Genomic DNA, 24917 nt, shown 5'->3' on the forward strand with positions numbered 1-24917 from the left:
TTGACTTATATGCGGTGCGACTAATATATTAAAAAAAAAAAATTTTTTGGTGGGTGTGGCTTAAATATTGATGCGCTCTATAGCCCGGAAAATAGGGTAACTGACATTTACACAAAACGGGGCCACCCACGGATCGCGGGGCCCTATGCACAGTGCGTGAGGTAGGGGCAGCCCTGGATAAGGAGCAAGTGACTCATTTTGGGGCTGATCCGGATCTCCAAGTCAACTTCTGGACTTCTTTTTTTTACCTATTGGGAGGAGGTCCAGTAGAGCTTGGCGGAGGTCTGCGCTCTTCGAGTGCTTTTCTAGTTTTTAATTAAATTGACGCCACAAAGGGTGGATTTATGATCATGAGTCTAAAGCAGGGCTGTCAAACTTGTTTTCACTGAGGGCCACACCGCAGTCATGGCTGCCATTAGAGGGCCGCTTGTAACAGTAAATAATTCATGATTTTGCCTATGAATTTAAATATTTTACTTGTTTTTTTTACGTAAAGAGTAACAAAAATATGTGGATTTTACCACTGTTTTTTTTACACAAAAAAAACTTGACAGCTTAGTTGCTAGACTTTTACTGTAAAATATGTGGTGTTTTTAAAATTTTTATTATTTTTACAACATATTACTGTAAATAGAAATACAGTACCACTGTTTAATTTTATTTTGGCAACTCAGCTACCATTTTTTTTACCATAATAAAACTTGGTACCATAAAACCACAGCAACCGTGGATTTTACAGTAAAAAAAAAACAAAAAAACTGACAGCTCAGTCGACAGAATTTTACTGTTAAAAAAAAAAAAAAAAAACATTGGTCGTTTTTTTTCAACTTACAGTAGTGATATGCTGTAAAAAAAAAAAAAAAAAAAAAAATTACCTAAATTTTACAGTAAAATCTAACGGTCGTTTTTATAGTGTACAATTTGATGGATAACTTGCTTCAAATTGATAAGTTAAGCAGATATTTAAGCATTTATTTGGATTTTGACCAAAAAGGTTATATATTTGACACTATATTTTTTTTCCCCTGTCAAACTAGAAAAAAAAACTTAATACCTTTAGTAAGAAAATAAAGTAAAGAAAGAAAATATAAATCTGTAAAAGGTGAGTCCGAAAGATCCTCCGTGATCCTCAGTTTGAATACAGTCTTCTTTTATTTACCCACAACAGTCTGGAGTTGCTCTTCAGCAGTCTCTTTTAGGCGTGTCGCTCTCGCTCTCTCTCCAGCACCCAACTCCAACCCCCGTGTCTCGTTCCGGCTGCTGCTAATAAAGGTGACAGGTGATTAGATAACAAGGCCCGCCTGGGCCATCCACTCACCTGTCGCTGTCTTCGAGGCCGGTCCTTGCACACCCCGTTCCGCGGCAGGCCCGCGGGCCACGCCCCCCTCCACAAATGACACATATTATTTCCAGGCTTTTGCATGCCATATAAAATGACGTGGAGGGCCAGATTGAGTTTGACACCTGTGGTCTAAAGTTTAAATATCCCGTCAGGTTTTGTTCCATCTCCTTTTTGTCCTTTTTTTGTACACGTTATTACAAAAATACCCTCGACCTGACTTGTGATCTTGCTGAGGGCGATGACTTCCCAGCATTGTGTCTCAAATACCAGTCTTTGTGCCCGCCCTATGTCGCCCACAGATGACTTGCTGTTGGACTCTTCCAATCGGCAAAATGAAGAGTGCAACACGGAGCCACCTCGCTGTCATATTGTTGCTGCTGCAGGGACAATTGATGGGTTTAGTGAACAAATAAATTGCCATCAGGACATCCGGCAGAAGGTTTTTCATCGCCTGGTGCTGGCGTTAAAAAAGGAAGCTGTCAGGCCTTGGAGCGCATTGGAGAGCAGTTTGCTGCGCCGTATTTCAGTTTTTCTCGGCTACATAGCAGGGACGCTATTTAACTGCTAAGACAACAAACATGATTTATGATTCATATACATACATCATAAAAACTCCGAACCTTTTTAATTAATCGCCAAGTTGTTCCCGATAGTCTGGATGCGTTCCACAAGAGCGGATCTGTAATTAACACAAAAGCCAAAACTGTATTGTTTGCACTACCTTGCTTGGTCAATAGGGGGTGCTGATTTGGGGGCTGTTTAAAAGGATTGCTGTGATGCTGCCGGTATTAAGCAACAGTCTGTTGGTTGTTGTTTGCAGGAAAGTAACGACTACTGTCGGGTGATATGGATTTTATGAGTTTATATACTGGAATTAAACCTTAGGGCAATAATGGATTCCCAATAAAGCTGTAAGTTTGAACTCTATTGCACGTCTGGAGGTCCACTGACTGACTTCTCAAGCAAGGCTTGTGAAATTGTGCATTTGAACAATCGTACGTGTAGATATGTGTATATGTATGTACGTATGTATACACTACATTGCCAAAAGTATTTGGCCACTTGCCTTGACTCACATATGAACTTGAAGTGCCATCCCATTCCTAACCAATAGGGTTCAATACATACTTGCCAACCCTCCCGAATTTTCTGGGAGACTCCCGAAATTCAGCGCCTCTCCCGAAAACCTCCCGGGACAAATATTCTCCCGAAAATCTCCCGATTTACAGCCGGAGCTGGAAGCCACGCCCCCTCCAGCTGCATGAGGACCTGAGTGAGGACAGCCTTTTTTCACGACAGGAGGACAACAGGATGACAATTTAGAACTAAATCATCCAGACTAGAGACAAATTGTATTATTATGTTTATCTTACCTAAAAATAAATATATTTATTAATTTTTTTTAAAATAACTTAATACATTTTTACTATATTTTGCTAAAAACATAAAAATTAATTGTATTCTTATTTGTATTTTTTCTGACTCCTTATTACATCCAGCCATAGAATTATATATTAAAATAAACATATTTGAAATAATTAATTTTAAATTATCATGATAATTCATTTTAAAATGACCATATTTAATTATTAAAATAATTGCTTGTTTATCAACAACTTTAGCATTTTATTCATTACATTTTGAAGCTCTCGGAAGCCAAGTTATGTTATATTCCTTAATATTTATTTATGCAAGTTTGAAGTATCAATTATCCAAACACAGTTTTGTTTGCATATTTTCAGGATGTAGATATATATATATATATATATATATATATATATATATATATATATATATATATATATATATGTATATATATATATATATATATATATATTAAATACTTGACTTGGTGAATTCTAGCTGTCAATATACTCCTCCCCTCTTAACCACGCCCCCAACCACGCCCCGCCCCACCCCCGACCACGCCCCCCCCACCCTCCACCCCCCACTTCCCGAAATCGGAGGTCTCAAGGTTGGCAAGTATGGTTCAATATGATGTGGGTCCACCTTTTGCAGCTATTACTGTCATGTTTTACTAAGGGAGATGACGGCAACAGACACCAGGGGGTAGTAATATTCAATAATTTCTTATATATATAGTCAATATATACAATAATAATAAACAATACTCACTACACTGAGGAAATAGAGAGCGTCAAAACCCAAGAGTGTGTGTGTGTGTGTGTGAGGCTATGTCTGTAGTTAGCCGAGGTGTGTGTTACCAAATGTTGTCGAGAGCGAATGAACACGGAAGTCCGTGGGGCAGGCAGATGATCCAGGGCAGGAGAGAAGAGACAAGGTCCGTTTCCAAGCGGGAGGTCGAGAATCCAAAAGGGCAGTCCGGGAAGCAAGGGAACAAAAAGGTGACGAGACGCACAGCTCGCCAACACAGGAACAAGGGCAGACGTGTACGCCAACAGAAGGCTATATTCCGGCGCGGGATGGCAGGTTGAGCAGGCTTATGAAGGCAGCTCGTTCATCCACGGGCAGGTGCGCTGATTGCAGATTGTCTGCAGGCGCGGACGGAGAGAGAGCGCCTGTGAGCGTGGCCCGCGGTGCGCTCGTCAGGACGCAAAGATGAGGGCGCATTCCTGGCCGTGACAATTACAGCTTCAACTCTTCTGGGAAGGCTGTCCACAAGGTTGCGGAGTGTGTTTATAGGAATTTCCCACCATTCTTCCAAAAGCGCATTGGTGAGGTCACACGCTGATGTTGGCGGAGAAGGCCTGGCTCTCAGTCTCCGTTCTAATTCATCCCGAAGGTGTTCTATCGGGTTCAGGTCAGGACTCTGTGCAGGCCAGTCAAGTTCATCCACACCAGACTCTTGCCATCTATGTCTTTATGGACCTTGCTTTGTGCACTGGTGCACAGTCATGTTGGAAGAGGGAGGGGCCCGCTCCAAACTGTTCCCACAAGGTTGGGAGCACGGCATTGTCCAAAATGTTTTGGTATCCTGGAGCATTGAAAGTTCCTTTCACTGGAACTAAGGGGCCAAGCCCAACTCCTGGAAAAACAACCCCACACCATAATTCCTCCTCCACCAAATTTCACACTCGGCACAATGCAATCCGAAATGTCCTAAAATCTGCATTGTGATACATGTTGCAGCTTAGTTCGATAACGATGGCAACACCCCGTTCTGCGGCAGGCCTGCAGGCCACGCCCCCCTCCACAGTACCATTTTTGGTACTGTAGAAGTGGCTTTGCACTGTGGAGGGACGTTAGCCGCTAGCAGGAATGCCACAGTGCGTTGAGGACGCCTTGTTTTTTGTTCGGGAGGTCGTTTCATCAACATGCATCATCACATGATAATAATATTAAAAACTCTAGCGTCGGCCAATTTAGATCATTTATATCGTTTATCGCAAATATCGCGCAAACCTAGCCCATTCCTACCACGCCCACGGTGCTTTCAGAAACGTTTTTTATTAGAGATGTCCGATAATGACTTTTTTGCCGATATCCGATATTCCGATATTGTCCAACTCTTAATTACCGATTCCGATATCAACCGATACCGATATATACAGTCGTGGAATGAACACATTATTATGCCTCATTTTGTTGTGATGTCCCGCTGGATGCATTAAACAATGTAACAAGGTTTTCCGAAATAAATCAACTCAAGTTATGGAAGAAAAAAAATGCCAACATGGCACTGCCATATTTATTATTGAAGTCACAAAGTGCATGATTTTTTTTTAACATGCCTCAAAACAGCAGCTTGGAATTTGGGACATGCTCTCCCTGAGAGAGCATGAGGAGGTTGAGGTGGGGGAGTAGCGGGGATGTATATTGTAGCGTCCCGGAAGAGTTAGTGCTGCAAAGGGTTTCTGGGTATTTGTTCTGTTGTGTTTGTGTTGTGTTACGGTGCGGATGTTCTCCCGAAATGTGTTGGTCATTCTTGTTTGGTGTGGGTTCACAATGTGGTGCATATTTGTAACAGTGTTAAAGTTGTTTATACGGCCACCCTCAGTGTGACCTGTATGGCTGTTGAGCAAGTATGCTTGCATTCACTTGTGTGTGTGAAAAGCCGTAAATATTATGTGACTGTGCCGGTTTATTGGCGGTCTGTACTTCTCCCTACGTTCGTGTACACAGCGGCGTTTTAAAAAGTCATACATTTTACTTTTTTAAACCGATACCGATCATTTTGAAACCGATACCGATAATTTCCGATATTACATTTTAAAGCATTTATCGGCCGAAAATATCGGCAGCCCGATAATATCGGACATCTCTAGTTTTTTTTTTGAACAATAAATCTGGCACCTCTATAAGTTGAGCTGTCTTAAAGCCCACACATGTAATTATGTATAATAAATAAGAGAATAATTGACTCTGTATTGCATTGGATTGTGAAGTTTCTCTCCATTTTTTTTACCGTCTGACATCATTTGTTCTCAAGAAGCTGGTGAAAAGTTGGAAACGTTGAGAGACAGAAAATATATTTGGCGGCGATGAGCATGACGCTGATGATAAAAGCGATGGCGAAGGCACAGATCATTCTTGTTTGGTGTGGGTTCACAGTGTGGCGCATATTTGTAACAGTGTTAAAGTTGTTTATACGGCCACCCTCAGTGTGACCTGTATGGCTGTTGACCAAGTATGATTGCATTCATTTGTGTGTGTGAAAAGCCGTAGATCATACGTGACTGGGCCGGCACGCAAAGGCAGTGCCTTTAAGGTTTATTGGCGCTCTGTACTTCTCCCTACGTCCGTGTACACAGCGGCGTTTAAAAAATTAATATAGTTTACTTTTTGAAACTGATACCGATAATTTTGAAACCGATACCGATCATTTTGAAACCGATACCGATCATTTCCGATATTACATTTTAAAGCATTTATAGGCCGATAATATCGGCAGTCCGGTATTGTCGGACATCCCTAATTTTTTTCATTGTTTATTTGAATACACCAACTGTGTTATTTTTGCTAAATATTTAAACATGGTGATGTTATTTTTGTTTCAGACCATTTGTATTGTTTCTTGTGTGCTAACATGTGCCTGTGTCCAATCATGTCCTGGCCTGCCTCTCTGCTCTTGTCATGTCTGTGTAATCATGTTTTGTCTTGGTCATGTTTTGTTTAGTTATTGGACTTTTTAGTTTCTGGCTTTTCACTCCCTTGTCTTGTTTCCATGATTACCCATTAGTTTCACCTGTTCCACGTTTGGACTCATTGTGCACTCTTGTTTGTCACCATAGCAACCCATTAGTTTTCACCTGTCATGTCACGCACCTGTTTCACGTTTTGAGTCACGCACCTGTTTTCGTTAATCATGTCTGTAGTATTTAAGTTCATTGTTTTTCAGTTTGTCTTCCTGGTGACATCCCCACATTTATGCTCTGCACATTTCTGACTCTTTTTTCATGTCCATCGTTCACGCTGCTCCTTTTTGTCCATGCCAATGTTTAAATAAAAATGTACCTTCATCCCCGTCTCGCCCGAGCCAACTTTCCGTTGCCTTCGAGAAAAACTAAACCCCAGGACCAAGTCATGACAGCTCTGTGTTTTCGACCCACCTGTGTCTGCTCCGGTAATAATGTGTCTGAGTGTGTTTACGTCCTGGGGCTCAGCTGGCCTCTTCACATTCGTTAGAGCGAACCCACTTTTGTCTTTAAAAGTTTTCGGTTTCGGTGGTTTTTGTTGTGTTTTTGTGTACCGTCACTTTGATTAGGATGATTCCGTCTATTGTGTGCCAGCCAATCGTCCCAGTCTGCCCAGTCTGCCCTTTTGTCCTTTCTTGTAATTAGTCTGAGTGGATTTGCCGTCTTCTCCTCGTTCCTGTTGTCCTTCCGGATAACTGCCTCGTCTTTTCTTCTCCGTTGTCCTCCCCCTGTTGACCTCCGTCACCTTGACGGTGCAACATGAGATGGCCATCATAACATATGATACATAGCATGGTGGACATTTATGTGTTTTGTTTTGTTCACATGTCGTATCTTAGCATACATTGACCTTCACTGGATTGGTTTTAACATATTTAATGTTAAAAAAATGGTATCAGAGTCAGTGTTTCCCACAGATTTGTTGCTACTTGTTTATGTCAGAATAATTGTATCTAAGTTATCACAAAACTCGTTCCCGGCGAGAGGACAAAAGCTGTCTTTGATGCAAGCAAAAGGCTTGTAAAACTCCACTGTGTAGGATGGGGAGCGACATGAGGGTGTTGGTTTCTTTGATGTATTGTAATCCACAGGAAGATTTTATCTTGACCCGAGATCTACAAAGCGGAAAGGAAGCAGGACCTGACTCCCATCCAGGCACCTTTTCTTTGAACTGTTTTGTATGAAAGGCAGCGGCTGTTTACGACCCCCTTCCTTTAGAAATCAGGGAAAGTCCAAATAAAATAGGAGGCGTGCAATCTTTCGTCAGAGCGTGGTGGAGATCTGTGCAAGAGTACAGCCCAGACGTTTCTCCTCAACTGAGCCAAATTTAATTCTGTCTCTGTTTAATTCCTTGCTTCTTTGTCTGTTTAATAGATGTCATCAGTGTTTGAACCTGACAGTTTACTTTTAAAATGTTCTTGTAATCAGACAATATTTTCGGTATATTAGTACCTGATGTCATCTGCAGTCTTCTTCAGAAAGGTCACCTGACCTCTGTGACGTGTTGCCTATCAGCTGTTCTTATAGGCATGGTCAACCAGGCAGACTTGTCAAGTCTACCTGGTTGATGATTAATGGAGGAGGGGGTCCCAGGTATGCAAGAGCATGGTTTCCTTGGGCCGCGTCCTTCGTTCGATCGCCTCCTTAATCCATCGTTTGAATTTACTACTTTCTGTGCCGATGATTTTGCCGTTGTCCCGGTCTATGATGTGGTTATTTATTTTTGCAATGATCTGATATGGCTGATTTTAAGATTTCCTGTTCGGATTTTTTGTCTTCGGCTTCTTGTCAACCTTCCAGTTGTCTCTTTTTCACATTCTCTCTGATGTTCTTTCGATTCCTAGGTACCATGAATTAGTACCGTATCGATTCAAATGTGAACGGTACCAATCCCTACGTGTGTCATGGTCAATTGTGCAAATTAGACGATGATGTCATGCACCCCCCCGCCCCTCCTCCTCATTTTGTCGTCAGCACATTCAACTATGTAAAGAACAAAGTGTTTAATAAGAATATTTCATTCATTCAGATCTAGAATGTTATTTTAGTTGTCCCTTTAGGGTTTTTCAGCAGATTACAACTGATATGCTCCTGATTAGCATTAGCGATTTCACTTGGGGGATTTCAACACCTCCAAATTTGTTAGAAAAGTGAAACATAAAAGTAAGATGCCTGCGATGAGGTGACGACTTGTCCAGGGTGTACCCCGCCTTCCGCCCAAATGCAGCTGAGATAGGCTCCAGCACCCCTAGGACAACCGGTAGAAAATGGATGGATGGAAAAGCAAGATGCATGTTACAAACGGCTGCTGCATAATAAGTTCAATACTCAGAGTACTAACACTTTTTAGGGCGCAACAACAACAACAACAAAAACCACACCATAAACTATAAACTACTGCCATTCAGGGTCTTGGACTTGCAACTGTAATTGCAACTTAGTGTCACACATGCAATGATAAAACAAGATATAACATTTGATTTTCTGATCAAAAACAATTAATATTTTTTAACACACAAAAGTACCAACAATTGGTACCAGTATCGATTCCCAGGTACCAGGAATTTGTACTATGTCGGTTCAAATGTGAACGGCACCAATCCCTAAATGCGTCACGGCCAATTGTGCAAATTATACGATGATGTCATCCACAGCACGCCCCCCTCCTCATTTTGTCGTCAGCACATTCAACTACGTAAAGAATAAAGTTGTCAGAATAATTGTATCCAAGTTATCACAAAACTTTGTGTTACATTGAGTTCCCGGCGAGAAGACAAAAGCTGTCTTGGATCTTACCAAACAAAAGGTTTGTAAAACTCCACTGTGTAGGATGGGAAGCAACATGAAGGTGTTCTGTTTCTTTGATGTATTGTAATCAACAGAAATATATTGTTTTGACCCGAGAACTACAAAGCGGAGAGGAAGCAGGACCAGACTCCCCTCCAGGCACCGCTTCTTTGAACTGTTTTACGACCTTTTCTTTGAACTGTTCTGTAACCAAAGGCGATGGCTGTTTACAACCCCCCACCCTTAGAAACAGCTGTTGCCATATAATCAGGGAAAGTCCAAATAAAAGAGGAGGCGTACAATCTTTCGCCAGAGCGTGGTGAGACTGTACTCAGTCCAGACGTCTCTCCTCAATTGAGCCAAATTTAATTCTGTCTCTGTTTAATTCCTTGCTTCTTGTCTTGTTTAATAGATGTCATCAGTGTTTGAACCTGACAAAAGTGTTTAATTAGAATATTTCATTCATTCACATTTAAGATGTTATTTTAGTGTTCCCTTTATTTTTTTTGGGAGCAGATGTCCTTAAATAGATTGCAGTCCCGTGGGAAAGATGGGAAGTGGTCCCCACATAACAAACGAATACCTTTGAAGTCAGCGTTGTTATCTATACGACAGTGTTTCCTTTTCGTCCGTTTCTTTAAATATTCACACTCCTCTTGGAAAAAGGGAAGAATGGGCAGCGAGACGGTGTGGGCTGAGTGAATTCATTATTGCTCACTGGCAGCGGGTCATGACATTGACTCAAGGGTGGTGCTAAAAGAAGATAACAACACCCCAGCCCCGCCGGCAGCTGTAATGTAGACAAATGTGTGGCGTTTGTGTGAGGATCTTTTACAGCGCGCATGAGCGGCGCTATCCACAGGGAGTACAGTCAGCTGGCCTGGTGTGACAGTCAATCACAGGCAGCACCACCGCGTCTTTAACCAGCTGTCATGTGTACTAATTGAGGAGCGTTTCCACCGCAAGGCTCATATACTGCTGGACGGCAAAACATCAAACGCACGTTTTTATGCATTTCATTTTTACGTACAGACAGCTTCTTTCCCACAGCTGTCACCATCCTGAACTCAAACTTATAATAAATGATTCACCCCTATACAATATCCTACCCTAATACTCTACTGTGCAATATTACCCTTCGAGTTCAATACGTCCGACACTGATTGTCATTACTTTATTACTGCAGTACTCTTGTTTTGTTCCGTATATTGTACAGTTTTTTGTACATTGTTTTGTATATTGTACAGGATTGCTTATTGTTTTTATTGGATAGTAGTCTGTTTATTTCAATTCTTATTCTTTATCTTTATTACTTATGTGATTTATTTTTATTTCATTCCGCACCTTGAATTGGAGTCCTAAATCTCGTTGTATGCAAATATAATGACAATGAAGTCCATTTTATTCTATTCTATTCTCGATTCTATATGTCATACTTGCCAACCCTCCCGAAATTCAGCGCCTCTCCCGAAAACATCCCGGGACAAATATTCTCCCGAAAATCTCCCGATTTTCAGCCAGAGCTGAATGCGGACCTGAGTGAGGACAGCCTTTTTTCACGACGGAAGGACAACAGGGTGACAAGAACTAAATCATCCAGACAAGAGATAAATTGTATTATTATGTTTATTAATTAAAAAAAAAAAAAAAAACTAAATAAATTTTTACTATATTTTGCTTAAAACATCAAAATTAATTGTATTTTTATTTGTATTTTTTCTGACTCCTTATTACATCCAGGCATTAGAATTATACATTAAAATAAACATATTTGAAATAATTCATTTTAAATCATCATAATAATTCATTTAAAATTACCATATTTAATTATTAAAATAATTGCTTGTTTATCAACAACTTTAGCATTTTATTCATTACATTTTGAAGCTTTCAGAAGCCAAGTTATGTTATATTCCTTAAGATTTATTTATGCAAATTTGAAGTATCAATTATCTAAACACAGTTTTGTTTGCATATTTTCAGGATATATATATATATATATATATATATATATATATATATATATATATATATATATATATATATATATATATATATATAAATGAAATACTTGACTTGGTGAATTCTAGCTGTCAATATACTCCTCCCCTCTTAACCACGCCCTGCCCTTCCCCCGACCACGCCCCCAGCCCCCACCTCCCGAAATCGGAGGTCTCAAGGTTGGCAAGTATGCTATATGTGCAGTAGTGTTTGGTAATTATAATATTTTGTAAGTTATTCATCTTAATTACATTTCAGTTTTACCTTTGGTGTAATTTTATGTGGATTTAATGGATTTTAACGGATTTCATACATGTATCATGTTCCTTCTCAGTTTTTGCTTGTCTAATTTTGCAGCGGGCGTATCTATTAAGTAAATATTAGATCTTTTTTTTAAATTTAATTTTGACTTTTATACAGGTGTAGCTTTTTACATTTAAAACAATACAGTACCAATGCCCACTTCCTGGGAATCCATACCGATTCCAATTACTGTCTTTGTTCAAATGTGTTAATAAATGTTACGTTTTTTTAAAACTGCTTGCTCCCAGTCTGTGGAACGCTCTCCCTGACCACCTGAGGGCACCACAGACTGTGGATGCTTTTTAAAAAGGCTTAAAAACCCTTCTTTTTAAAAAAGCATTTTTTTTAGATATATGCATACTAGTTCTAGCTATTAGGCTGTTCTCGTTTTTATTTTTATTCATTTTTATTATCTTTTTATTAGGGATGTCCGATAATGGCTTTTTGCCGATATCCGATATTCCGATATTGTCCAACTTTTTAATTACCGATACCAATATCAACCGATACCGATATCAACCGATATATACAGTCGTGGAATTAACACATTATTATGCCTAATTTGGACAACCAGGTATGGTGAAGATAAGGTACTTTTAAAAAAAAATTATAAAATAAAATAAGATAAATAAATTAAAAACATTTTCTTGAATACAAAAGGAAGGTTTTTTGGGTTGGTGCACTAATTGTAAGTGTATCTTGTGTTTTTTATGTTGATTTAATTTTAAAAACAAAAACAAAAAAAACGATACCGATAATAAAAAACCGATACCGATAATTTCCGATATCCGATATTACATTTTAACGCATTTATCGGCCGATATTATCGGACATCTCTACTTTTTTTTTTTTTTTTTTTTTTTTTTTTATACACTGTAGCACTTTGAGGTTGTTTGCTCAGTGTGAAGTGCTTTTTAAAAATAAAATCTATTGTTATTATTATTATTATAAAAACCTTTTTTTTGTATCATTTGTCCAGTGGTTGTATCTTGTTTTCTTACTTTTACAGTATGTGTCTTATTTGCAAGTCTTCCATAGTCAACTTTGCATGCAGTTGCCATTCCAAGACATTAGATGGCAGTAGTGTATAGACTACAGTGTGTTGCCTTCGCCAGGAAATAGTCTTTGCCATGACGTTGAGTGGGCCAGTATTATGTTGAGACCTACAAAGTGTTTATACTGTAAATATTGTATTTATTACTCAACTGTTTGATTGTAACATGCATCTTAGTTGTAGTTTTCATGACCAAATTTGGAGGTGTTATTGCCATGTAAAATCGCTAATGCTAATCCGTAGCACGTCTTTAGGAAATACAATGCAAATTTACCTTTTACATTTAAAACAATACGGTACCAATGCCGACTTCCTGGGAATCGATACCGGCACTCAGCAGTAGCAATTACTGTCTTTGTTCAAATATGTTAATCAATGTCACATGTCCGTAGCTTGCTGGCTTTTGTGCGCTTTTATTTTGTTATCGCAGGCAGTGTGAAGCAGGGCTTTTATTGTGAAGACAGTGTCAGGACGTGGACTATGGTGTGATTGTTTTCCCGAGATGCAAGTAAAGCTGGATGTGGCATGGCGTGAAGGTAAAGACATATTTTATTTTACACTAACAAAGGAACAAAAAGCGCGCTCAAGGCGGAAGTACAAACTTGACTAATGAAACAAAAAAAACTTGCACGTGGGCAAAAAACTATGGACATGAACAAAAGTCGCTAACTGTGGCATGAATAGAAAAAACTTACTTGACATGGCATGAAGTGCGCAGAGTGAGAAAGGATAATGTCACCAGGACGAATAACAGAAACAGACAGGCTTAAATAGCAGTGACATGATTAGTGACAGGTGTGCGAGTGCAAAGTGTGAGACAGGTACATGACGCCAAACGTGGAACAGGTGAAACGAATGGGTAACCATGGAAACAAGACAAGGAAGTGAAAAGGCACGAACTAAAAAGAGTCCAAAACCCAAACAGAACATAACTTAAACAAAACATGATCCGGACATGACAGACAGGAACTTTGCAGTCGGTCTTTAGAGTTTTGACGGCAGGTAGGGCGCGAGAGTCTGTTGAAATAAAAGCTGTTTATCGCCTTCCTGTCGGTCATTTTTTCTTAATGCTCATCTCAAAAGACCCTCGGGTGCCGTGAATGTCAATCAAGTGACGAAAGTGACGTCTTGGTGAAAATTGATGATCGCTCATTTTTAGGTCTATTTTTGTAATGCCTGGCTGACGATCGACTGACACACCCTCCGCCATCAACCGGTAGCTCGCGATCAACGTAATGGGGACCCCTGCCCTACGGTGTGTTGCCTACGCCAGGAAATAGTCTTTGCCATGACATTGAATGGGCCGGTCTTATGTTGAGACCTACAAAGTGTTTATACTGTAAGTATTGTGTTTATTACACACCAACATGCATCTTAGTTGTGGTTTTCATGACCAAATTTGGAGGCGTTATTGCCATGTAAAATCGCTAATGCTAATCTGTAGCACGTCTATGGCAAATACAATGCAAATTAACATCAAGCGAGCATATTTTTTTTAAATGGAGCCTTACTGTACTTTCGAGCGCCTTATTCTTGCTTTGTTGGCATGGAAAATTGCAACATTACGTAGAGGCAGTCTGACTGCTTGTTTCCCAGCCAAGTGCTGCAACCAGACATATCCAAATATGACAGTTGAATTTTTAGTACCCAGTAGTACCTGCAGACTTCGATCGATACCTATAAAAATACCGAATTTGGTACCCATCCCTACAGGCCGTTGTCATGCTCCTCAGTGATCACCATATTGCCAAAAGTATTTGGCCACCTGCCTTTACTCACATATGAACGTGAAGTGCCATCCCATGGAATTGTCCAAAATGTTTTGGTATCGTGGAGCATTCAAAGTTCCTTTTACTGGAACTAAGGTGCCAAGCCCATCTCCTGAAAAACAGCCCCACGCCATAATTCCTCCTCCACCAAATTTCACACTCGGCACAATGCAGTCCGGAATGTAGCGTTCTCCTGGCAACCGCCAAACCCAGACCGGTCCATCAGATTGCCAGATGGAAAAGCGTGATCCATCACTCCAGAGAAGGCTTATACATACCCTGAAATGCACGTCGCCCGTATAAATATGTCTGTTTAAAAATCCCTGTTTTTGGAATCCTTTTTTTTTTTTTTTTGAAAAATGGGTTGCTAACACTCAACGTATAAAAATACCAGCAGATTTGCATTAAAAACAAAATTTTTTTTTTTTTTTTTTTGCTGGCTCCTTTTAGCACTTCTGCAGAGAGAAAATGGGAGGATGCAGCTTTGTGGAGGAGGTGGGCCAAAAAGGAGCGCTTGCCAAAAGGTGCTCTTAATGAAAAGCACAGCAAGTGTCGCCTTCTGTCACAACCAATTGTCCACGCGGCGTCCTTTTGGCTGCGACCGCGGATGTCGACTGTATTCTGAACAGGCCGGGCCTGATGTGTGCCTTCAACGTGGCTCGGATGAAACGAGAGCTTTGAAAAAGACAAAGGGCTCCCATTCCATTGAAGTGTGGAAAGATTTCGCGCCCTAAAGAGCACTGTTGGGACTTACTCTAACGCCGTTATTTTTGGCGGTAACGAGTAGTCTAACGCGTTATTTTTTATATTCAGTAACTCAGTTACCGTTACTGCATGATGCGTTACTGCGTTATTTTACGTTATTTTTTATGTAGTATCGGCTAGAAACTGAGAAGATGTGGGTGTGTTTTATTGGAGAGCTGCGGTGTCGTCCTTCTGATCCTTCCTCTGTCACAAGAGGCGCGCTGTGTGTGCGTGAGTGTGTGTGTGCGTGTGTGTGTGTGTGCGTGTGTGTGTGTTTACTAACAAGACATCATGGCGGAGCCGAAGCCGAGTTTCTTAACATGGAGATATTCTCACTACTCTTCTTTTGTCGAGCACAAACAAAAGAACCATCCATCCATCTTCTTCCGCTTATCCGAGGTCGGGTCGCGGGGGCAGCAGCCTAAGCAGGGAAGCCCAGACTTCCCTCTCCCCAGCCACTTCGTCCAGCTCTTCCTGTGGGACCCCGAGGCGTTCCCAGGCCAGCCGGGAGACATAGTCTTCCCAACGTGTCCTGGGTCTTCCCCGCGGCCTCCTACCGGTCGGACGTGCCCTAAACACCTCCCTAGGGAGGTGCTCGGGTGGCATCCTGACCAGATGCCTGAACCACCTCATCTGGCTCCTCTCGATGTGGAGGAGCAGCGGCTTTACTTAGAGCTCCCCCCGGATGGCAGAGCTTCTCACCCTATCTCTAAGGGAGAGCCCCGCCACCCGGCGGAGGAAACTCATTTCGGCCGCTTGTACCCGTGATCTTGTCCTTTCGGTCATAACCCAAAGCTCATGACCATAGGTGAGCATGGGAACGTAGATCGACCGGTAAATTGAGAGCTTTGCCTTCCGGCTCAGCTCCTTTTTCACCACAACGGATCGATACAGCGTCCGCATTACTGAAGACGCCGCACCGATCCGCCTGTCGATCTCACGATCCACTCTTCCCTCACTCGTGAACAAGAAAAGAACATTTTAGTTAAATGTAAGTTGTGTCTTGGCTCAAAGATCCCATCTACTGCCCAAAACAGCAATTAAAATCTGCTGAAGCAGCTACAAAAGCAACATGCTTCGACGAAGCTAGTAAAGAGAGACACACTTCACCTAAGGATTTTAACGGAGGGAGTGCTCGCCAGGACAACATTGATAGAGCCGTTGCAGCGGGTGTGCTAGAAGACATGCAGGGTATTTCTACAGTGGAGTCACCCGCTTTCATGTAGCTAATTAGCATACCGGCGTCAAATGGCAAATGGCACGAAAATATTTTCCAAGTACCTGGACACAGTGGACAGTGAGTACATAAACATGGAAAGCAAGCTAAATAAAACTCTCCAAACTCTGCCTCCGCTCATCATTCAGCACTGAAGGTACACACACTTTAGCAGTGTTGGGTTAATTACTGAAAACCAGTAACTAGTTACAGTTACTAGTTACTGGTTTTCAGTAATTAACCCAACACTGCTAAAGAGCAGTGTTGGGTTAATTACTGAAAACCAGTAACTAGTTACAGTTACTAGTTACTGGTTTTCAGTAATTAACCCAACACTGCTAAAGAGTCCCAACACTGTATATAAATATATGTATTTGTATATGTTGTTCAGTAGTAATCTTATCTTCGTTCCAGCTAGTGTTACGCCAAAGATTTGATTAATTTAAGTACAGTGTTTTATTTTCCTACATTCAAACCCAGTGTAACTGTTCAAACTTTGTTATGTTACTGTGGCCAAAATATTATATATACACTTTATTTTTTGTACTATAAGATGCACTTAAAATTCTTTCATTTTCTCAAAACTCGACAGTGCGCCTTATAACCCGGTGCGCCTAATGTAAGGAATAATTTTGGTCGTGCTTACCGACCTCGAAGCTATTTAATTTGGTTACATGGTGAAATGATAAGTGTGACCGGTAGATGGCAGTCACACATAAGAGATACGTGCAGACTGCAATATGATGAGAGTCACACATAAGAGATGTCAATGATCCGTGGTCCGGATCATGTGTTGTTATATTCTGTTAGTTTTGGACTCCCTTAGTTCCTGTTTTTGTGCACCCTTGTTTGTTTTTAGTTACCATGGGTGCTTATTGTTTCCACCTGTCTCTGATTGGTGCTCGGGACGCTCACCCGTTTCCCGAGCTCTAATCAGAGGGACTGTTTAATCCTGCATTTGCCGGTCAGCCAGGTTCATTGTTTGCTGTATGCAACCTGTTACGTTTGGTCTTCGTGTTTCCTAGCTCATGATTTTTTCCTTAGCTTCCCGTGCGATCGGCACGCATACCTTTCGCTTGTTTTCTGTTTTTGGTACTACGCGTTATTTTTTGATGATTAAATCATGTTCCTACCTGCACGCCTTGTCCGGAGTGGTCCGTCTGCACAAAAACAGGAACTTAGGGAGTCCAAAACTAACACATGATCCGGGCCACGGATCATGACAAGAGATACGTGTTGACTGCAGTATGACTCAAGTAAACACTAAAGCTTTAAACATTCCATTGAAAATATAGAACATTACACACGGCGCTCAAAAATCCATCAAAATGTTTTAGTAGGACTTTGGTAAGCTATGAAGCCGCACCGCTTGATGGATTGTACTGTGCTTCAACATAGGAGTATTATTATGGTGTGTGTATAAGGTAAAACAAATTATCTGGCGTTTTGTTTCGCAATATTACGCAAAAGCAACTTTTCTTACCTTCTGGTACCTGCTGATCTGTATTTGGGATCTGCATAAGTCCTGAAAAATTGCGCGCGTCCGCCTTTGTAGTCCGTGCCGACACCGTAGTCGATAAGCTTCTTCTTTTTCTCTATTTTCTTGTTATGGGACATTCATCCTCCACTGTTGCCATTTCTAATATAAAGTAGTGTAAAGTTCTTACTTATATCTGTCAGTAAACTCGCCATGAAAGCGCTAAAACATACCGGTGTAGTGAGTTCACATTATTCACCCAAGGAACTTTAGTTATTAGAGAGTTCCGGTCAGACGGTTTTTCACGGGACACATTTCCGTTGTTGATGTTGCACTAGTGATCCACGGATGAAGTAAAGTCTGAATGTCATTAAAACAGTTAGCTCCATCTTTTGACACTTCTTCCACTCCCGTCCTTGCACGCTACACCGCTACAACAAAGATGACGGGGAGAAGACGCCGTCGAAGGTGAGCCACGTAAATAAGACCGCCCACAAAACGGCGCATCCTGGAGAGACTGTCAGAAAGCGACTTAAAGATGATCTGTAAAACATCATCTATGCAACATTTTGACCAAAGAACCACCATTACATGTTATGTATACATTTAGAAAAAAATAATAATAATATGACTCTTTTAAAACCTCTAAAGGCTTTGTGGCCACATGCGTGGACATCACCTTTTAGTTCTTATTTCCAAAATTGTGTACACTACTGAATTGGGGTCTCATGGCCGCTTATGTGGACACTTATACTGCCACCTGGTGGTGTGAGAAGAGTATAACATACAATGGAATTTGGGGGGGAAAAAGTGTAAAAATAAGAATTAGCATGTCACTAAACATGAAGTACACGTTTGTGGACTTATGGACTAAGTACATCATATCAAAAGATGATTCTTAGTTTTTATTCTAATTAGGGTCCAATAAGCCCAAATAGTGAAGAGAAATTTAAAAAAAAGCATGACAAACAAATAGCTTAGGCCTTAAGATGTTAATGCGCCCTATAATCCGGTGCGCCTTTTGTATGAAAATAGACCTGACTAGACCCACTCATCCGCAGTGCGCCTTATAATCCGGTGCGCCCTATGGTCGGGAAAATACGGTGCTTGTGGGGCGGTACAGCTCGGTTGGTAGAATGGCCGTGCCAGCAACTTGAAGGTTCCAGGTTCCAGGTTCGATCCCCGCTTCTGCCATCCTAGTCACTGCCGTTGTGTCCTTGGGCAAGACACTTTACCCACCGGCTCCCAGTGCCACCCACACTGGGTTAAATGTAACTCAGATATTGGGTTATCTACGTAAAAGCGCTTTGAGTCACTAGAGAAAAGCGCTATATAAATATAATTCACTTCACTACTTGTTTGTAATGAATAGTTAGGCCTGCTTAGTTGGAGAGCCAAGTGTTTTCTGAGGTGGTACTTGCTGAGGAAAGTTTGAGACCCCTAATTGTGTCCTGGGCATACTTGCCAACCCTCCCGGATTTTCCGGGAGACTCCCGAAATTCAGCGTCTCTCCCGAAAACCTCCCTGGACAAATTTTCTCCCGAAAATCTCCCGAAATTCAGGCGGACTCAGGTCCTCCACAATATAAAAAAGCGTACCTGCCCAATCACGTTATAACTATAGAATGATGGAGGGCGAGTTCTTGATTTCTTATGTGGGTTTATTGTTAGGCACTTTCATTAACGTCCTCCCAGCGTGGCAACAACACACAACAACAGCAGTCACTTTTTTGTATACCGTAAAGCAGTTCGTCTGCCGTAAACAGCAATGTTGTGACACTCTTAAACAGGACAATACTGCCATCTAGTGCATTTGATGAAAGCACTTTTGTGCGTGCCACACATCAATGCATCATCAGAGAGGGTGTTCAGCATGGTTCGAAAAATAGTGACAGAGAATAGAACAAGGATGGACAATTCAACCCTTAACTCAACAATGAGTAGATGAGTGTTATGTGTGTGTATATGTGTAAATAAATGAACACTGAAATTTAAGTATTTATTTTATATATATATATATATATATATATATATATATATATATATATATATATATATATATATATATATATATATATATATAAAAGACTATGTCTCCCGGCTGGCCTGGGAACGCCTCGGGATCCCCCGGGAGGAGCTGGACGAAGTGGCTGAGGAGAGGGAAGTCTGGGCTTCCCTGCTTAGGCTGCTGCCCCCGCGACCCGACCTCGGATAAGCGGAAGAAGATGGATGGATGGATGGATGGATATATATATATATATATATATATATATATATATATATATATATATATATATATATATATATATATATATATATATATATATAGCTAGAATTCACTGAACGTCAAGTATTTCTTATATATATATATATATATATATATACTGTATATATAAATATATATATATATATATATATATATATATGAAATACTTGACTTGGTGAATTCTAGCTGTAAATATACTCCTCCCCTTTTAGCCACGCCCCCGTCCCACCCCGACCACGCCCACCCCACCCCTCCCCCCACCTCCCGAAATCGGAGGTCTCAAGGTTGGCAAGTATGGCATGACGTTAAAGTGCATCCGGCAGTGGAGGCTCCTTTATGGGGTCTTGGGGTACTAGGAGGTTAACCCCTTCACTACTGTTACCCCAGGTGGCCCTTGGCAAAGGCCGAGTACCTGACTGCCCCCTAGCCAGGGATACGGTGAAGACCTCAACGGCGGAGCAGGCGGAAGACGGTAGATGTAAGAACTACCACAACGGCGGAAGAAGGCTGCAGCAGAAAAGGGTCCCCAGTCGTCTTGGACTCCATGCCACTGGACCCTGACCCGATTCTGTCTGTGCACTAGTCTCCACACGTTAAACAAAGTCACACACAGGCATCCTCCATAAAGGGATACACCCCTACCAGGAGGATCGTCATACTCGTTTGAGTGACCGCCGATGATGATGATGTACCTAATGTTGTGTCTGTGAGCGTACATAAGCAAGCAGACCTCCACCATAAAAGCGTCTTCTTCCCCCCCTGCTTCTTTCCATTAGAGATCCGTGAGGCGTTCAAAGTGTTCGACCGGGATGGGAACGGCTTCATCTCCAAGCAGGAGCTGGGCATGGCCATGCGGTCCCTGGGCTACATGCCCAACGAGGTGGAGCTGGAGGTCATCATCCAAAGACTGGACATGGACGGTGAGCTTTTGCTTCCTTTTTGACAGCCCGGTCAGTGAGGTGACCGCTCTGTGGTCCACCCATGTGTCTTTTTACTCAGGGGACGGCCAGGTGGGCTTCGACGAGTTCGTCACCTTGCTGGGTCCCAAACTGTCAGCAGCCGGGATGCCGGATAAGTTCCACGGGGCGGACTTTGACTCTGTGTTTTGGAAGGTGGGTCGGGCCGCTGACACGGCAACACATCCTCATAATAACGTGGGAACATTTGCACAGTACAACAATTAACGGAGACAACATGAAGAAAAACCTAGTGCACCTGCTTTGTATTGGGAAGTTGACGTTTTCAAAGACGGCTGCTTTGAATGTCAACAATACACTTCTGTAAAATCTCTTATTAACACTCCTGACTAGTTTTTAGTCGCACTAAATCCGCCGTATTTGATTGTTGGATGTTTACGTATGACACTGTCAGGTTCAAACACTGATGACATCTATTAAACAAGACAAGAAGCAAGGAATTAAACAGAGACAGAATTCAATGTGGCTCAATTGAGGAGAAACGCATAGACCTGTACCCTTGTACCGTGTCCCACCACGCTCTGACAAAAGATTGTACGCCTCCTCTTTTATTTGGACTTTCCCTGATTACATGGCAACAGCTGTTTCTAAAGGGACGGGGGTCATAAACAGCCATCGCTTTTGATTACAAAACAGTTCAGAGAAAAGGTCGTAAAACAGTTCAAAGAAAAGGTCGTAAAACAGTTCAAAGAAGAGGTGCCTGGAGGGGAGTCAGGTCCTGCTTCCTCTCCGCTCTGTAGATCTCGGGTCAAGACAAAATGTTCCTGTGGATTACAATCATACTTGCCAACTCTCACGATTTTCCCAGGAGACTCCCGAATTTCAATGCCCCTCCCGAAAATCTCCCGGGGCAACCAGTCTCCCAAATTTCTCCCGATTTCCACCCGGACAACAATATTGGGGGCGTGCCTTAAAGGCACTGCCTTTAGCGTCCTCTATAACCTGTCGTCACGTCCGCTTTTCCTCCATACAAACAGCGTCACATAATATATGTGGCTTTCACACACACATAAGTGAATGCGAGGCATACTTGATCAACAGCCATACAGGTCACACTGAGGGTGTCCGTATAAACAACTTTAACACTGTTACAAATATGCGCCACACTGTGAAACCACACCAAACAAGAATGACAAACACATTTCAGGAGAACATCCGCACCGTAACACAACATAAACACAACAGAACAAATACCCAGAATCCCTTGCATCCCTAACTCTTCCGGGCTACAGTATACACTCGCTACCACCAAACCCCGCCCCCACGACTCCGCCCACCTCAACCCCGGCCCCCCACACCTCAATCCCCCCCCCCCCCCCCCCAATCTCCCGAATTCGAAGGTCACAAGGTTGGCAAGTATGATGGCATGATGTACATGGCAACAGCTGTTTCTAAAGGTACGGGGGTCGTAAACAGCCATAGCCTTCGATTGCAAAACAGTTCAAAGAAAAGGTGCCTGGAGGGGGGTCAGGACCTGTTTCCTCTCCGCTTTGAAGATCTCGGGTCAAGACAAAATCTTCCTGTGGATTACAATCATACTTGCCAACCCTCCCGATTTTCCCAGGAGACTCACAAATTTCAGTGCCCCTCCCGAAAATCTCCCGCAGCAACCATTCTCCCATATTTCTCCCGATTTCCACCCGGACAACAATATTGGGGGAGTGCCCTAAAGGCACTGCCTTTAGCGTCCTCTACAACCTGTCGTCACGTCCGCTTTTCCTCCATACAAACAGCGTGCCGGCCCAGTCACATAATATATGTGGCTTTTACACACACATAAGTGAATGCGAGGCATACTTGATCAACAGCCATACATGTCACACTGAGGGTGGCCGTATAAACAACTTCAACACTGTTACAAATTTTCGCCACACTGTGAACCCACACCAAACAAGAATGACAAACGCATTTCGGGAGAACATCCGCACCGTAACACAACAGAACAAATACCCAGAATCCCTTGCAGCACTAACTCTTCCGGGACGCTACAATACACACCCCCCGCTGATGTAAATCTCTCCATTCCTCCTGCTGTGCGTCAGTGCGACATGCAGAAACTGACGGTGGACGAGCTGAAGAGGCTTCTCTACGACACTTTCCGGGACCACCTGACCATGAAGGACATCGAGAACATCATCATGACCGAGGAGAGCCACCTGAACAGTCCGGAGTCCCACGTGGACATTGACAGTAGGTGTCCCCCCCACACGCTCCCTCTCACGAGTCCCCTTTTGAGTCGACCTTGACCCGTCCTTGTGTGCGTCTTTTCCGCAGCCAGCCCCACGCAGCAGGAGAAACACACCTGCGTGCGTAAGAGTCTGATCTGTGCCTTCGCCATCGCTTTTATCATCAGCGTCATGCTCATCGCCGCCAATCAGATGCTCAGACGAGGGATGAAGTGAATGTTCCCGGCGTTTTGCGATAAACCAAATATCTTTTCTGTCTCTCAACGTTTCCAACTTTTCACCAGCTTCTTGAGAACAAATGATGTCAGACGGTAAAGAAAATGGAGAGAAACTTCACAATCCAATGCAATACAGAGTCAATAATTCTCTCATTTATTATACATAATTACATGTGTGGGCTTTAAGACAGCTCAACTTATAGAGGTGCCAGATTTATTGTTCAAAAAACAACTAGAGATGTCCGATATTTTCGGTCGATAAATGCTTTAAAATGTAATATCGGAAATTATCGGTATTGGTTTCAAAATGATCTGTATCGGTTTAAAAAAGTAAAATGTATGACTTTTTAAAACGCCGCTGTGTACACGGACGTAGGGAGAAGTACAGAGCGCCAATAAACCGGCCCAGTCATATAATATTTCCGGCTTTTTATTTACGGCTTTTCACACACACAAGTGAATGCCAGCATACTTGGTCAACAGCCATACAGGTCACATAGAGGGTGGCCGTATAAACAACTTTAACACTGTTACAAATATGCGCCACACTGTGAACCCACACCAAACAAGAATGACAAACACATTTCGGGAGAACATCCGCACCGTAACACAACATAAACACGACAGAACAAATACCCAGAATCCCCTGCAGCACTAACTCTAGCCCTCCCCACCTCAACCCAGCCCACCTCAACCTCCTCATGCTCTCTCAGGGAGAGCATGTCCCAAATTCCAAGCTGCTGTTTTGAGGCATGTTTAAAAAAAAAAAAGCACTTTGTGACTTCAATAATAAATATGGCAGTGCCATGTTGGCATTTTTTTTCCATAACTTGAGTTGATTTATTTTGGAAAACCTTGTTACATTGTTTAATGCATCCAGCGGGGCATCACAACAAAATTAGGCATAATAATGTGTTCATTCCAGGACTGTATATATCGGTATCGGTTGATATGGGAATCGGTAATTGAGAGTTGGACAATATCGGAATATCGGATATTGGCAAAAAAGCCATTATCGGACATCTCTAAAAAAAACTTTAAAAGACAAAATTTAGGATGCAAGGTATAAAAAGGATATTATTGAAAATTATTTAAAACACTCAATTAGCAAAAAAAAATGTGTAAATAAAAATTTTAAAAAGTTGTAAAACTCCAATTGCTGAAATGTGAAATGTGGACGTCTAAAATAATTTAATGAGCCCATGGTTTATGAAGGCTATTATATCAGTACAGTACAGGCCAGATTTTTGGACACACCTTCTCCTCATTCAATGTGTTTTCTTTATTTTCATGACTATTTACATTGTAGATTGTCACTGAAGGCTTTCTGCTCCGCCCGCTCCCAGTCTGTGGAACGCTCTCCCTGACCACCTGAGGGCACCACAGACTGTTGATGCTTTTAAAAAAAAAGGCTTAAAAACCCTTGTTGTTTAAAAAAAAAAAAAGGCTTTTTTTAGATAT

General features: G+C 41.8%; 1 protein-coding gene across 1 annotated transcript in view; it reads left to right on the forward strand.

Moving 5' to 3' along the window:
* cabp7b (calcium binding protein 7b) overlaps nucleotides 1-23816 on the forward strand; it is a 53762-nt gene extending 29946 nt beyond the window's left edge. Inside the window, exons 2-5 of the mRNA XM_061927128.1 lie at nucleotides 20852-20995; nucleotides 21075-21187; nucleotides 23095-23242; nucleotides 23327-23816. Coding sequence (XP_061783112.1) covers nucleotides 20852-20995; nucleotides 21075-21187; nucleotides 23095-23242; nucleotides 23327-23454 — 533 coding nt within the window. The 3' untranslated portion in view covers nucleotides 23455-23816. The remainder of the gene's footprint in view (nucleotides 1-20851; nucleotides 20996-21074; nucleotides 21188-23094; nucleotides 23243-23326) is intronic.
* Nucleotides 23817-24917: the final 1101 nt, after the last annotated feature.

This window comes from Nerophis lumbriciformis, linkage group LG32 (assembly GCF_033978685.3).
Source record: "Nerophis lumbriciformis linkage group LG32, RoL_Nlum_v2.1, whole genome shotgun sequence".
In the NCBI taxonomy this organism is placed as follows: Eukaryota; Metazoa; Chordata; class Actinopteri; order Syngnathiformes; family Syngnathidae; genus Nerophis; species Nerophis lumbriciformis.